Source organism: Scyliorhinus torazame, chromosome 12, assembly GCF_047496885.1.
Source record: "Scyliorhinus torazame isolate Kashiwa2021f chromosome 12, sScyTor2.1, whole genome shotgun sequence".
NCBI classification, from domain to species: Eukaryota; Metazoa; Chordata; class Chondrichthyes; order Carcharhiniformes; family Scyliorhinidae; genus Scyliorhinus; species Scyliorhinus torazame.
In genome coordinates this window covers 145,520,055-145,535,520 of record NC_092718.1, presented here as the reverse complement: position 1 = coordinate 145,535,520, position 15,466 = coordinate 145,520,055, and the positions used below count along the sequence as shown (strand labels likewise).

General features: G+C 49.1%; 1 protein-coding gene across 6 annotated transcripts in view; it reads right to left on the bottom strand.

The window, feature by feature from the left end:
* Positions 1–15,466, bottom strand: part of rabep1 (rabaptin, RAB GTPase binding effector protein 1) — a 234,420-nt gene that overhangs the window by 15,014 nt on the left and 203,940 nt on the right. For 5 of the 6 annotated variants that reach the window (XM_072469129.1, XM_072469131.1, XM_072469130.1 and 2 more), the window contains exons 15-16: positions 13,079–13,134; positions 11,962–12,060 (exon numbers count right to left, since the gene is read on the bottom strand). In XM_072469129.1, coding sequence (XP_072325230.1) covers positions 11,962–12,060; positions 13,079–13,134 — 155 coding nt within the window. The remainder of the gene's footprint in view (positions 1–11,961; positions 12,061–13,078; positions 13,135–15,466) is intronic. The other variant, XM_072469133.1, reaches the window with a different exon arrangement.

Below are 15,466 nucleotides of genomic sequence, written 5' to 3'. Positions count from 1 at the left end.
GCACTGCACCATCTTTCACAATCACTGCTCCACTGCACCATCTTCCACAGCCACTGCTACACTGCACAGTACAATCTTTCACAGCAACTGCTACACTGGATTGCGCCATCTTTCACAGCCACTGCTACACTGCACCATCTTTCACAGCCACTGCTACTCTAGACTGCACCATCTTTCACAGCCACTGCTACTCTGGACTGCACCATCTTTCACAGCCACTGGTACACTGGACTGCACCATCTTTCACAGCCACTGCTACTCTGGACTGCACCATCTTACACAGCCACTGCTCTACTGCACCATTTTTCATCCCCACTGCTACAATGCACAGTACAATCTTTCACAGCAACTGCTACACTGGATTGTGCCATCTTTCACAGCCACTGCTACACTGCACAGTACAATCTTTCACAGCAACTGCTACACTGGATTGTGCCATCTTTCACAGCCACTGCTACACTGCACCATCTTTCACAGCCACTGCTATACTGGACTGCACCATCTTTCACAGCAACTGCTACACTGGATTGTGCCATCTTTCACAGCCACTGCTACACTGCATTACCTTTCACAGCCACTGCTACACTGGACTGCACCATCTTTCACAGCCACTGCTACACTGGACTGCACCATCTTTCGCAGCCACTGCTACACTGGACTGCACCATCTTTCGCAGCCACTGCTACACTGGACTGCACCATCTTTCGCAGCCACTGCTACACTGGACTGCACCATCTTTCACAGCCACTGCTATACTGGACTGCACCATCTTTCGCAGCCACTGCTACACTGGACTGCACCATCTTTCGCAGCCACTATAACACTGGACTGCTCCATCTTTCGCAGCCACGGCTACACTGGACTGCACCATCTTTCGCAGCCACTGCTACACTGGACTGCACCATCTTTCACAGCCACTGCTATACTGGACTGCACCATCTTTCGCAGCCACTGCTACACTGGACTGCACCATCTTTCGCAGCCACTGCTACACTGGACTGCACCATCTTTCGCAGCCACTATAACACTGGACTGCTCCATCTTTCGCAGCCACTGCTACACTGGACTGCACCATCTTTCGCAGCCACTGCTACACTGGACTGCACCATCTTTCACAGTCATTGCTCAACTGCACCATCTTCCACAGCCACTGCTACACTGCACAGTACAATCTTTCACAGCAACTGCTACACTGGATTGTGCCATCTTTCACAGCCACTGCACAATCTTTCACAGCCTGTGCTACACTGCACTGTACAATCTTTCACAGCAACATCTACACTGGACTGTACAATCTTTCACAGCAACTCCTACACTGGACTGCGCCACCTTTCACAGCCACTGCTACACTGGATTGCACCATCTTTCACAGTCACTGCTACACTGCACCATCTTTCACAGTCACTGCTACACAGCACTGCACCATCTTTCACAGCCACTGCTACACTGGACTGCACCATCTTTCACAGCCACTGCTATACTGGACTGCACCATCTCCCAGAGCCACTGCTACACTGCACAGTACAATGTTTCACAGCAACTGCTACACTGGATTGCGCCATCTTTCACAGCCACTGCTAGACTGCACCATCTTTCACAGCCACTGCTACACAGCACTGCACAATCTTTCACAGCCACTGCTACACTGCACTGCACAATCTTTCACAGCCTGTGCTACACTGCACTGTACAATCTTTCACAGCAACTTCTACACTGGACTGCGCCATCTTTCACAGTCACTGCTACACAGCACTGCACCGTCTTTCACAGCCACTGCAACACTGCACCATTTTTCATCCCCACTGCTACACTGCACCATCTTCCACAGCCACTGCTACTCTGGACTGCACCATCTTTCACAGTCAATGCTACACTGCACTGCACCATCTTTCACAGCCACTGCTATACTGGACTGCTCCATCTTTCACAGTCACTGCTACACTGCACCATCTTTCACAGCCACTGCTACACCGCACTGCACCACCTTTCACAGTCACTGCTGCACCGCACTGCACCATCTTTCACAGTCACTGCTGCACTGGACTGCACCATCTTTCACAGTCACTGCTACACTGGACTGCACCATCTTTCAGTCACTGCTGCACTGCACCATCTTTCACAGCCACTGCTACACTGGAATGCACCATCTTTCGCAACCACTGCTACACTGGACTGCACCATCTTTCACAGCCACTGCTACACTGGACTGCACCATCTCCCAGAGCCACTGCTACACTGGACTGCACCATCTTTCACAGCAACTGCTACACTGGACTGCACCATCTTTCACAGCCACTGCTACACTGGACTGCACCATCTCCCAGAGTCACTGCTACACTGGACTGCACCATCTTTCACAGCCCCTGCTACACTGGACTGCACCATCTCCCAGAGCCACTGCTACACCGCACTGCACCATCTTTCACGGTCACTACTGCACTGGACTGCACCATCTTTCACAGCCACTGCGACACCGCACTGCACCATCTTTCACAGTCACTGCTGCACTGCACCATCTTCCACAGCCATTCTACACTGCACTGCACCATCTTTCACAGCCACTGCTACACTGCACCATCTTCCACAGCCACTGCTACACTGCACCATCCTCCACAGCCACTGCTACACTGCACCATCTCCCAGAGCCACTGCTACACTGCACCACCTTTCACAGCCACTGCTGCACTGCACCATCTTCCACAGCCACTGCTACACTGCACCACCTTTCACAGCCACTGCTGCACTGCACCATCTTCCACAGCCACTGCAACACTGCACCATCTCCCAGAGCCACTGCTACACTGCTCTGCACCATCTTTCACAGTCACTGCTGCACTGCACCATCTTCCACAGCCACTGCAACACTGCACCATCTCCCAGAGCCACTGCTACACTGCACTGCACCACATTTCACAGCCACTGCTACACTGCAGTGCACAATCTTTCACAGCCACTGCAACACTGCACCATTTTTCATCCCCACTGCTACACTGCACCATCTTCCACAGCAACACGGCACCATCTCCCAGAGCCACTGCTACACTGCACTGCACCATCTTTCACAGTCATTGCTCAACTGCACCATCTTCCACAGCCACTGCTACACTGCACAGTACAATCTTTCACAGCAACTGCTACACTGGATTGTGCCATCTTTCACAGCCACTGCACAATCTTTCACAGCCTGTGCTACACTGCACTGTACAATCTTTCACAGCAACTTCTACACTGGACTGCGCCACCTTTCACAGCCACTGCTACACTGGATTGCACCATCTTTCACAGTCACTGCTACACTGCACCATCTTTCACAGTCACTGCTACACAGCACTGCACCATCTTTCACAGCCACTGCTACACTGGACTGCACCATCTTTCACAGCCACTGCTATACTGGACTGCACCATCTCCCAGAGCCACTGCTACACTGCACAGTACAATGTTTCACAGCAACTGCTACACTGGATTGCGCCATCTTTCACAGCCACTGCTAGACTGCACCATCTTTCACAGCCACTGCTACACAGCACTGCACAATCTTTCACAGCCACTGCTACACTGCACTGCACAATCTTTCACAGCCTGTGCTACACTGCACTGTACAATCTTTCACAGCAACTTCTACACTGGACTGCGCCATCTTTCACAGTCACTGCTACACAGCACTGCACCGTCTTTCACAGCCACTGCAACACTGCACCATTTTTCATCCCCACTGCTACACTGCACCATCTTCCACAGCCACTGCTACTCTGGACTGCACCATCTTTCACAGTCAATGCTACACTGCACTGCACCATCTTTCACAGCCACTGCTATACTGGACTGCTCCATCTTTCACAGTCACTGCTACACTGCACCATCTTTCACAGCCACTGCTACACCGCACTGCACCACCTTTCACAGTCACTGCTGCACCGCACTGCACCATCTTTCACAGTCACTGCTGCACTGGACTGCACCATCTTTCACAGTCACTGCTACACTGGACTGCACCATCTTTCAGTCACTGCTGCACTGCACCATCTTTCACAGCCACTGCTACACTGGAATGCACCATCTTTCGCAACCACTGCTACACTGGACTGCACCATCTTTCACAGCCACTGCTACACTGGACTGCACCATCTCCCAGAGCCACTGCTACACTGGACTGCACCATCTTTCACAGCAACTGCTACACTGGACTGCACCATCTCCCAGAGCCACTGCTACACCGCACTGCACCATCTTTCACAGTCACTACTGCACTGCACTGCACCATCTTTCACAGCCACTGCTACACTGCACCTTCTTTCACAGCCACTGCTACACTGCACAGTACAATCTTTCACAGCCACTGATACACTGGAATGCACAATCTTTCACAGCCACTGATACACTGGAATGCACAATCTTTCACAGCCACTGGTACACTGGACTGCACCATCTTTCACAGCCACTGCTACTCTGACCTGCACCATCTTCCACAGCCACTGCTACACTGCACCATCTTCCACAGCCACTGCTACACTGCACCATCTCTCAGAGCCACTGCACCACCTTTCACAGCCACTGCAACACTGCACCATCTCCCAGAGCCACTGCTACACTGCACTGCACCACATTTCACAGCCACTGCTACACTGCACTGCACAATCTTTCACAGCCACTGCAACACTGCACCATTTTTCATCCCCACTGCTACACTGCACCATCTTCCACAGCAACACGGCTCCATCTCCCAGAGCCACTGCTACACTGCACTGCACCATCTTTCACAGTCATTGCTAAACTGCACCATCTTCCACAGCCACTGCTACACTGCACAATACAATCTTTCACAGCAACTGCTACACTGAATTGCGCCATCTTTCACAGCCACTGCTAGACTGCACCATCTTTCACAGCCACTGCTACACAGCACTGCACAATCTTTCACAGCCACTGCTACACTGCACTGCACCATCTTTCACAGCCACTGCTATACTGGACTGCACCATCTCCCAGAGCCACTGCTACACTGCACAGTACAATCTTTCACAGCAACTGCTACACTGGATTGCGCCATCTTTCACAGCCACTGCTACACCGCACTGCACCATCTTTCACAGTCACTGCTGCACTGCACCATCTTCCACAGCCATTCTACACTGCACTGCACCATCTTTCACAGCCACTGCTACACTGCACCATCTTTCACAGCCACTGCTACACTGCACAGTACAATCTTTCACAGCCACTGGTACACTGGACTGCACCATCTTTCACAGCCACTGGTACACTGGACTGCACCATCTTTCACAGCCACTGCTACTCTGGACTGCTCCATCTTCCACAGCCACTGCTACACTGCATCATCTTCCACAGCCACTGCTACACGGCACCATCTCCCAGAGCCACACCTACACTGCACTGCACCATCTTTCACAGTCACTGCTACACTGCACCATCTTCCACAGCCACTGCTACACAGCACCATCTTCCACAGCCACTGCTACACTGCACCATCTCCCAGAGCCACTGCTACACTGCACTGCACCACCTTTCACAGCCATTACTGCACCATCTTCCACAGCCACTGCAACACTGCACCATCTCCCAGAGCCACTGCTACACTGCACTGCACCATCTTTCACAGCCACTGCTATACTGGATTGCGCCATCTTTCACAGCCACTGCTAGACTGCACCATCTTTCACAGCCACTGCTACACAGCACTGCATAATCTTTCACAGCACCTTCTACACTGGACTGCACCATCTTTCACAGCCACTGCTACACAGCACTGCACCATCTTTCACAGCCACTGCGACACTGGACTGCACCATCTTTCACAGTCACTGCTACACTGCACCACCTTTCACAGTCACTGCTGCACCGCACTGCACCACCTTTCACAGTCACTGCTGCACTGCACCATCTTCCACAGCCACAGCAACACTGTACCATCTCCCAGAGCCACTGCGACACTGCACTGCACCACCTTTCACAGCCACTGCTACACTGCACTGCACAATCTTTCACAGCCACTGCAACACTGCACCATTTTTCATCCCCACTGCTACACTGCACCATCTTCCACAGCCACTGCTACTCTGGACTGCACCATCTTTCACAGTCAATGCTACACTGCACTGCACCATCTTTCACAGCCACTGCTATACTGGACTGCTCCATCTTTCACAGTCACTGCTACACTGCACCATCTTTCACAGCCACTGCTACACCGCACTGCACCACCTTTCACAGTCACTGCTGCACCGCACTGCACCATCTTTCACAGTCACTGCTGCACTGGACTGCACCATCTTTCACAGTCACTGCTACACTGGACTGCACCATCTTTCAGTCACTGCTGCACTGCACCATCTTTCACAGCCACTGCTACACTGGAATGCACCATCTTTCGCAACCACTGGTACACTGGACTGCACCATCTTTTACAGCCACTGCTACACTGGACTGCACCATCTCCCAGAGCCACTGCTACACTGGACTGCACCATCTTTCACAGCAACTGCTACACTGGACTGCACCATCTCCCAGAGCCACTGCTACACCGCACTGCACCATCTTTCAGTCACTACTGCACTGCACTGCACCATCTTTCACAGCCACTGCTACACTGCACCATCTTTCACAGCCACTGCTACACTGCACCATCTTTCACAGCCACTGCTACACTGCACAGTACAATCTTTCACAGCCACTGATACACTGGAATGCACAATCTTTCACAGCCACTGGTACACTGGACTGCACCATCTTTCACAGCCACTGCTACTCTGACCTGCACCATCTTCCACAGCCACTGCTACACTGCACCATCTTCCACAGCCACTGCTACACTGCACCATCTCTCAGAGCCACTGCACCACCTTTCACAGCCACTGCAACACTGCACCATCTCCCAGAGCCACTGCTACACTGCACTGCACCACATTTCACAGCCACTGCTACACAGCACTGCACAATCTTTCGCAGCCACTGCAACACTGCACCATTTTTCATCCCCACTGCTACACTGCACCATCTTCCACAGCAACACGGCACCATCTCCCAGAGCCACTGCTACACTGCACTGCACCATCTTTCACAGTCATTGCTAAACTGCACCATCTTCCACAGCCACTGCTACACTGCACAATACAATCTTTCACAGCAACTGCTACACTGAATTGCGCCATCTTTCACAGCCACTGCTCGACTGCACCATCTTTCACAGCCACTGCTACACAGCACTGCACAATCTTTCACAGCCACTGCTACACTGCACTGCACCATCTTTCACAGCCACTGCTATACTGGACTGCACCATCTCCCAGAGCCACTGCTACACTGCACAGTACAATCTTTCACAGCAACTGCTACACTGGATTGCGCCATCTTTCACAGCCACTGCTAGACTGCACCATCTTTCACAGCCACTGCTACACAGCACTGCACAATCTTTCACAGCACCTTCTACACTGGACTGCACCATCTTTCACAGCCACTGCTACACAGCACTGCACCATCTTTCACAGCCACTGCGACACTGGACTGCACCATCTTTCACAGTCACTGCTACACTGCACCACCTTTCACAGTCACTGCTGCACCACCTTTCAGTCACTGCTGCACTGGACTGCACAATCTTTCACAGTCACTGCTACACTGCACTGCACCATCTTTCACAGCCACTGCTACACTGCACAGTACAATCTTTCACAGCCACTGGTACACTGGACTGCACCATCTTTCACAGCCACTGGTACACTGCGCCATCTTTCACAGCCACTGCTACTCTGGACTGCACCATCTTCCACAGCCACTGCTACACTGCAGAGTACAATCTTTCACAGCCACTGCTATACTGCACCATCTCCCAGAGCCACTGCTACACCGCACTGCACCATCTTTCACAGCCATGCTACACTGCACTGCACCATCTTTCACAGCCACTGCTACACTGCACCATCTTTCACAGCCACTGCTACATTGGACTGCACCATCTTTCACAGCCATGCTACTCTGCACTGCCCCATCTTTCACAGCCATGCTACACTGCACTGCACCATCTTTCACAGCCACTGCTACACCGCATTGCACCATCTTTCACAGCCACTGCTACACTGCACTGCACCATCTTTCACAGCCACTGCTACACTGCGCCATCTTTCACAGCCACCCCTACTCTGGACTGCACCATCTTCCACAGCCACTGCTACACTGCAGAGTACAATCTTTCACAGCCACTGCTATACTGCACCATCTCCCAAAGCCACTGCTACACCACACTGCACCATCTTTCACAGTCACTGCTGCACTGCACCATCTTCCACAGCTACACTGCACAGTACAATCTTTCACAGCAACTGCTGCACTGGATTGTGCCATCTTCCACAGCCACTGCTACACTGCACTGCGCCATCTTCCACAGCCACTGCTACACTGCACTGCGCCATCTTCCACAGCCACTGCTACACTGCACTGCACCATCTTTTAGAGCCACTGCTTAAACTGCACTGCACCTCCGGACTTCGCTTCGCTGAGTTTCAGCTGACTTGTATTAGTTCGTACTTTAAGATACATTTTACTTAAAAAAAGAAAATATATTAAAACGCACTATTGATTGCGCTTGCTTCAGTAAGCAGCAAATGTTGGCTGTTAAGATCCAGCAGCTGATTAAAGGCACAGTCTATATCTCTTACCACAAACACCGTTGTATCCTTAGAAAAGTTTGCTAATTAATACATGCAGTACTGGTTTCCTACCAACAGATGCTGCTCCTATCCAGAAAAAGGACAAATCCAACCCATCAGCCACTTGTCAATCAAGATGAAATGATGGAGGGGTCATCAATTGTGCTACCATGTGGCATTAACTCAGCAATAACTGTTCACGGATGCTCAGTTTGGGTTCTGCCAGGGTCACTCAACTCATTACAGCCTTGGTTCAAACATGGGCAAAAGAGCTGAACTTGAGAGGTGAGGTGAGAGTGACTGCCCTGGACATCTAGGAATCAAGGAAAACGTTTTACCGGTTGGAGTCATACTTAACACAAAGGAAGATGGTGGTGGCTGTTGGGGCTTAATCATTTCAGCTCCAGGAATCACTGCAGAGGTTCCTCAGCGTAGTGTCCTGGATCCAACCATCTTCAGCTGCTTCATCAATTACACTTCTTCCATCCTTTGGTCAGAAGTGGGGATATTCACTGATGATTGCAGAATGTTCAGCATCATTTGCAACTCCTCAGGTACTGAAGCAGTCCATGCCCAAATGCAGCAAGACCTGAATAGTATTCAGGTTTGGGGATGACAAGCGATAAGTTATATTAGCGGCACACAAGTGTCAGGCAATGACCATCTCCAAGAAAACAGACATTCAATGGCATTACCATCGCTAAATCCCCCACCATCAACTTCCTGGGGATTACTATTGACCAAAAACTGAACACATAAATACTGTGGTTACAAAAGCAGGTCGAAGGCTGGGAATTCTACGGCGAGTAACTCACCTCCTGACTTCCCAAAGCCTGCCCACCATCTACAAGGCACAAGTCAGGAGTGTAATGGAATACTCTCCACTTGCTTGGATGGGTGCAGCTCCAACAACACTCAAGAAGCTCAACATCATCCAGGACAAAGCAGCCCACTTGATTGGTACCTCATCCAGCTTCCACCCTAAACACATTAAAGAAGACATCCCCTATGGACAAGCCCTCCGTATACACAGGATCTGTTCAGACGAGGAGCGTAACAGCCATCTACAGACGCTGAACGATGCCCTCGTATGAACGGGATATGGCTCTCGACTCATCGATTGACAGTTCCAATGCACCACAGCAAAAAAACTGCACCGACCTGCTCAGAAGACAAACACAGGACACAATCAACAGAGTACCCTTCGTCATCCAGTACTTCCCCGGAGCGGAGAAACTAGAACATCTTCGCAGCCTTCAACACGTCATCGATGAAGGCGAGCATCTTGCCAAGGTCATCCCCATACCCACACTACTTGCCTTCAAACAGCCGCGCAACCTCAAACAGACCATTGTTTGCAGCAAACTACCCAGCCTTCAGAACAGCAACCATGACACCACGGCAATCTCTGCAAGACGTGCCAGATCATCGACATGGGTACCACCATTACACGCGAGAACACCATACACCAGGTACGTGGTACATACTCGTGCGACTCGGCCAACGTTGTCTACCTCATACGCTGCAGGAAAGGATGTCCCAAGGCGCCGTACATTGGCGAGACCATGAAGATACTGCGATAACGGATGAACGGACATAATGTGACAATCGCCAGGCAGGAATGTTCCCTTCCAGTCGGGGAACACTTCAGCAGTCTAGGGCATTCAGCCTCTGATCTTCGGGTAAGCGTTCTCCAAGGCGGCCTTCAGGACGCGTGACAATGCAGAATCGTTGAGCAGACACTTATTGCCAAGTTCCGCACACATGAGTACGGCCTCAACAGGGACCTTGGATTCAGGGACCTTGGATTCATGTTGCATTTTATTCGCCCCCCCTACCATCTGGCCTGGGCTTGCAAAATCCTACGAACTGTCCTGGCTTGAGACAATTCACACCTCTTGAACATGTGATTACCCTTCTCTACAGTTGCTCCGTCTGGACCTGTAAAGACTTAATTACCTGAAAAGACTCGCATTCCAAGTATCGTCTTGCATCATTGACTTTGCCTATATATATGTCTGCTACCTAAAAGGACCAGGGCAGCAGATGCATGGCAACATCACCCCCTGTAAGTTCCCCCCTGAGCCACTCACCATAATTGATTTCCAACTATATCGCTATTCCTTCATTATCACTGGATCAATATCTTGGAACTCCTTTCCTAACAGCACTGCAGTGGTTCAAGAAGGCAGCTCACCACCACCTCCTCAAGGGCAGCTAGGGACGAGCAACAATTGCCAGCATAGCCAGCGGCGCACACATCCCATGAAAGAGTACAACAAATTCTGAAAATACCAACATTTTCAGTTTGCCTCAACATGTTTGAACGTAAAGGAATGCCGATTAAATCTGTACTTGCAACTATTTCCAAACAGGAGTTGGATTTAACAATCCTGGTAAGTAAGGAATGACAGTCTATTCCAGCATGTTACTGAACTGAGCAGTAAACTGGTAGGAATCAACTCACCACCATTATTCAGATAGCCAGAGGCTTGTCCAATTCAATAAGCAATAGAATGTTCCAATGTAGCACACTGGAGAATTAAATAAAGGAAGATTAAAAGGAATCTAGTTGGCTAATGCAAAGATTCACTACAAATTCACCTGTCCAATGCTAATTGCAGTCTTTAGAAAGGACAGGAGGCTGGTTTCAGCAGCTTAGCAGCCAGTGTCATTGGCAACTCAATTTTACATGGATGTTGGAATCCAATTGGGCAGGACAGTGTGGAGAACTCCCCTACTCTGTTTTAAGCCATGGGGTCTTTCTGTTCAGTCAACAGGGAAGGCAGAGCCTTGGCTCATCATCACATCCAGAAGATAACACCTCTGACAATGCAGCACTGACTTCAGCACTGCACTGGAATGCCAACCTTTAGTACGTGCTATGGGATGTGGCCTGAACCAACCGGGCACACAAATGAAATGCTGTCAACCTTGATAGTTATTCTTTATAATACTAACCACCCCAGGAGAGTTGATGGGGATTCTCAGAGGTTTTAGTTAGCCCCAGTTCTGTCGAGTTATATTCTTCAATTGACCTAAAGCTGAACAGATAATCAGATCTAGTCACCACGGAAAAAAATAAATAAAAACCCATGCAGGCACATAGGTTTTGTCTGGTATTTATGTCATGAGTGTAAAATGTGCTATGGTTAAACTTAACTCCATCTTGAACAGACTTCCATATGACCACATTGGCAATGGCCACGCTGAAAGAATGGTGTCTCAGGAAGGGAATCTGCAGATCAATCCCAACTTCCACTCTTTATGGAATTGATGGAGCTTTATTTCTCACCTTAGCATCACCCTCCTTCTTCAGTTGCTCTTGCAAGCTGTTACTCACTTCTTCAAGATTCTCAAGATGCTGTGTCTTCTCTTGAACTCTGGCTTCCAGCTGAAAACAAATGTAGTTTTCTAGTAAAAAAAATGAGCTCAGACTGTGTGTTGAAATTTTCGCCTCTGCATTCACCAGTAAGAACTAGTGAACAAGAAGTATAAAACAGGAACTGAAAATAAAAGTACCAACAGTAAGTGCTACCTGTGGTTAAAAATCTTTAATGAAGTTTCCCCCACTTCACGCAGCACACGCCTGCTGTCCGAAGCAAGATGAGGATACAACACGCTTTGAAGGACGCACTGTCCCATGGCCACCCTTTCAATTATGGGCCTCTGAACAGCTGCAGGTCAGTCAAGACAACAGCCATTGGAGCATTGGCTGCTGAACTGTGGGTTGGGGACTAGTGGCGCTAACAAAACTAGTCAATCTCAGAGCCAACCAACCAGTCATTTCTCAGGGTCCAAAGCATCTGGAAAATGCAACTTGCACTATTTGGAGCCATATAGGTGGGTCCTGTCTGCATGCAGCCCTGATGGCACGGGGCCCTGTCGGCACGCAGTGCAGTGCTGTCTGCACGCGGCGTGCAGGGCTGTCTGCGTGCAGGGCTGTCTGCGTGCAGGGCTGTCTGCGTGCAGGGCTGTCTGCTGTGCATAAACACTCACAATATGAACTGAAATCATTTGCCAAAGACAAAACGCTTCACTGTTGAGTTGAGAGATTCACAGTTGGGGAGATCTACACCTCATCTAGCCCTTTTTGTAATTTATAAATGTAACTGCTTACGGTTAAATTCTGTACACTGCACAAGTTTACTTGGATCAACTTAGCCCACATCTTTCTTGAGGTTAATAGCTTACACCCTCAACCTCCCACCAGGCAGTACAGAACAAGGTGAGCTGTTTGTTCAGTACGTCACCTCAGCTACTGTTCCATGGACAAGGTACAGGCTCAGTGAACCAAGTTCAACTAAACCAGCTTTTCGACTTCCAAGACTATTTCAATGAGAAGCATTCACATGACAGTGACCAGCATCAACTCAGCTGCAGAGAAACATTGAACAGAAATAATCCCACACCTGATCCTTATCTGTTTTCACTCTCTCCAATTCAGTTTTTAAAGTGGCGTAAGATGCTGAAAAAGAAAAGAATAAGAGAAGAATGTTAAATCCAAAATCTTTGTAAATAGTAACGGATGGCACATTTAACTGTGAATGCTGTACAGCAGCAAACAGGGGCAGCACGGTAGCACAGTGATTAGCACAATTGCTTCACAGCTCCAGGGTCCCAGGTTCAATACCCGGCTTGGGTCACTGTCTGTGCGGAGTCTGCACATTCTCCCCGTGTCTGCGTGGGTTTCCTCCGGGTGCTCCAGTTTCCTCCCACAGTCCAAAGATATACAGGTTAGGAGGATTGGCCATGCAAAATTGCTCTTAGTGTCCAAAAAGGTTGGATGGGGTTGCTGGGTTACGGGGATAGGGTAGAGACGTGGGCTTTAGTATGGTGCTCTATATAAGGGCTGGTGCAGACTCTATGGGCCGAATGGTCTCCTTCTGCACTGTAAATTCTATGATTCTGTTGGGCTATGGGGCTGTTTAGCACAGGGCTAAATCGCTGGCTTTGAAAGCAGACCAAGGCAGGCCAGCAGCACGGTTCAATTCCCGTAACAGCCTCCCCGAACAGGTGCCAGAATGTGGCGACTAGGGGCTTTTCACAGTAACTTCATTTGAAGCCTACTTGTGACAATAAGCGATTTTCATTTCATTTTTCATGATTCTATGTTAAGCTAAGCAGTACGTGAACACAATATAATCGTGCAAGTGCTACACACAAAAACTGGCTCATCATCAGGTTAATGTTTCAACCCATTCTCACGCCGAGTGTAGAACCTGCAAGACAGAGTGCTCTATTCGCTTTTAATTAATAATAATCTTTATTGTCACAAGTAGACTTACATCAACACTGCAATGAAGTTACTGTGCAAAGCCCCTCGTCGCCACATTCCGGCGCCTGTTCGGGTACACTAAGGGATAATTCAGAATGTCCAATTCACCCAACAGCACGTCTTTCTGGACTTGCGGGAGGAAACCGGAGGAAACCCACGCAGACACAGGGAGAACGTGCAGACTCTGCGCAGACAGTGACTCAAGCCGGAGTCAAACCTCGGGCCCTGGAGCTATGAAGCAACAGTGCTAACAACTGTGCTAATGTGTCGCTTGCAGATGCTGATGGAACTACTGCTAATCTCCAGCACATGTTTTTATTTTAGTTTCCCAGCATTTGGAAATTCTTATTTATTTCATATCATTCCTTATTATTTTGATAAATGCTAACTAAATTAAGGATAGAATGATTGTCTGAATTGAGACTTTGGGGCAGGGGCATGTATGTATGTGTTGGGGGAAGGACACCTTGCATAGTGGCCGAGCTGGAGAAATGTAGGTCCCTTTAAGAGTGAACCAAGACAATCTTCAGAGTGAAGTGAGAGCAGGTGATGCTCATTGAAACTTGCATTTAAGAGCTGGGATTTTTCCCAGAGGGCATTTGCTTCTAGACAGGGAGAGGATCTAGAAGGGAAGAGTGGAAACTGATTTTTGTACTGAACTACAGTATCACAATAAAACAGTTGTGAATCACAGAATGTCTTCTGCTGCCTGATTCAATAAATGGGTATCCACCTATTAAACACCAACTTGGAGGATGCTGGCAGTGGTGGGGGCAGTCTTGGCCAGCTTCAACATGACTAGGGGTGGGTGGGATTGTACAGGAAGACCACAGCCAACGGTTCCCTCATGACTGGGTGCTGCCTGCTTTCTACTTGCCATTTCCTAACAAAAGACACCGTTGAGGTTACAAATTCTTGGTATTATTCAGCTTGTTGGTAACTTGTGTTTAGGCAATTGCATTCTCTCACACCCGAGCTTGAGCACGTACTGCAAGAATGTCCAATTAGTGCTTTAAATCAGTTAACTGCTGGTGTAGGACAATGGAAGACACAAGCTAGTTAGAGCTGGAGTACTTTAACCAACTTTCAAGCTATCACATTGGCACTAAAAGCTTTCCAAATGCGAATTTAAACCCGGTCTGCCTGTGCTGAAGGTCCCCTTTGAAGATAAATAGTGTGTGCTGCTAGTGCAGCTGCCATTATTACTCCACAGGAAAAACCACCAGAGGAATAGATTCACCACTTTATTCATTGTGTTTGCTGCTTGTAGGTCTTGCAATGCCAAAATAACAATTGCGTTTTACAACAATAACAATGCTTCAAAAGTAATTAGTTGGCTGAAAAATGCTTCAGTTCTCCTATGACCATAAGGCACAAGATAAATTAAGCTACTTTCTTTATTTGTACGAAATGTAATTTTAACCTTCACCCACTAAGGGCAGAAGGGAGACCAGGATATACTGACCACATGGCCAGGGAGGTAATTTTATACAGCAAAGTAATGAGGCTGAACTGTGACATC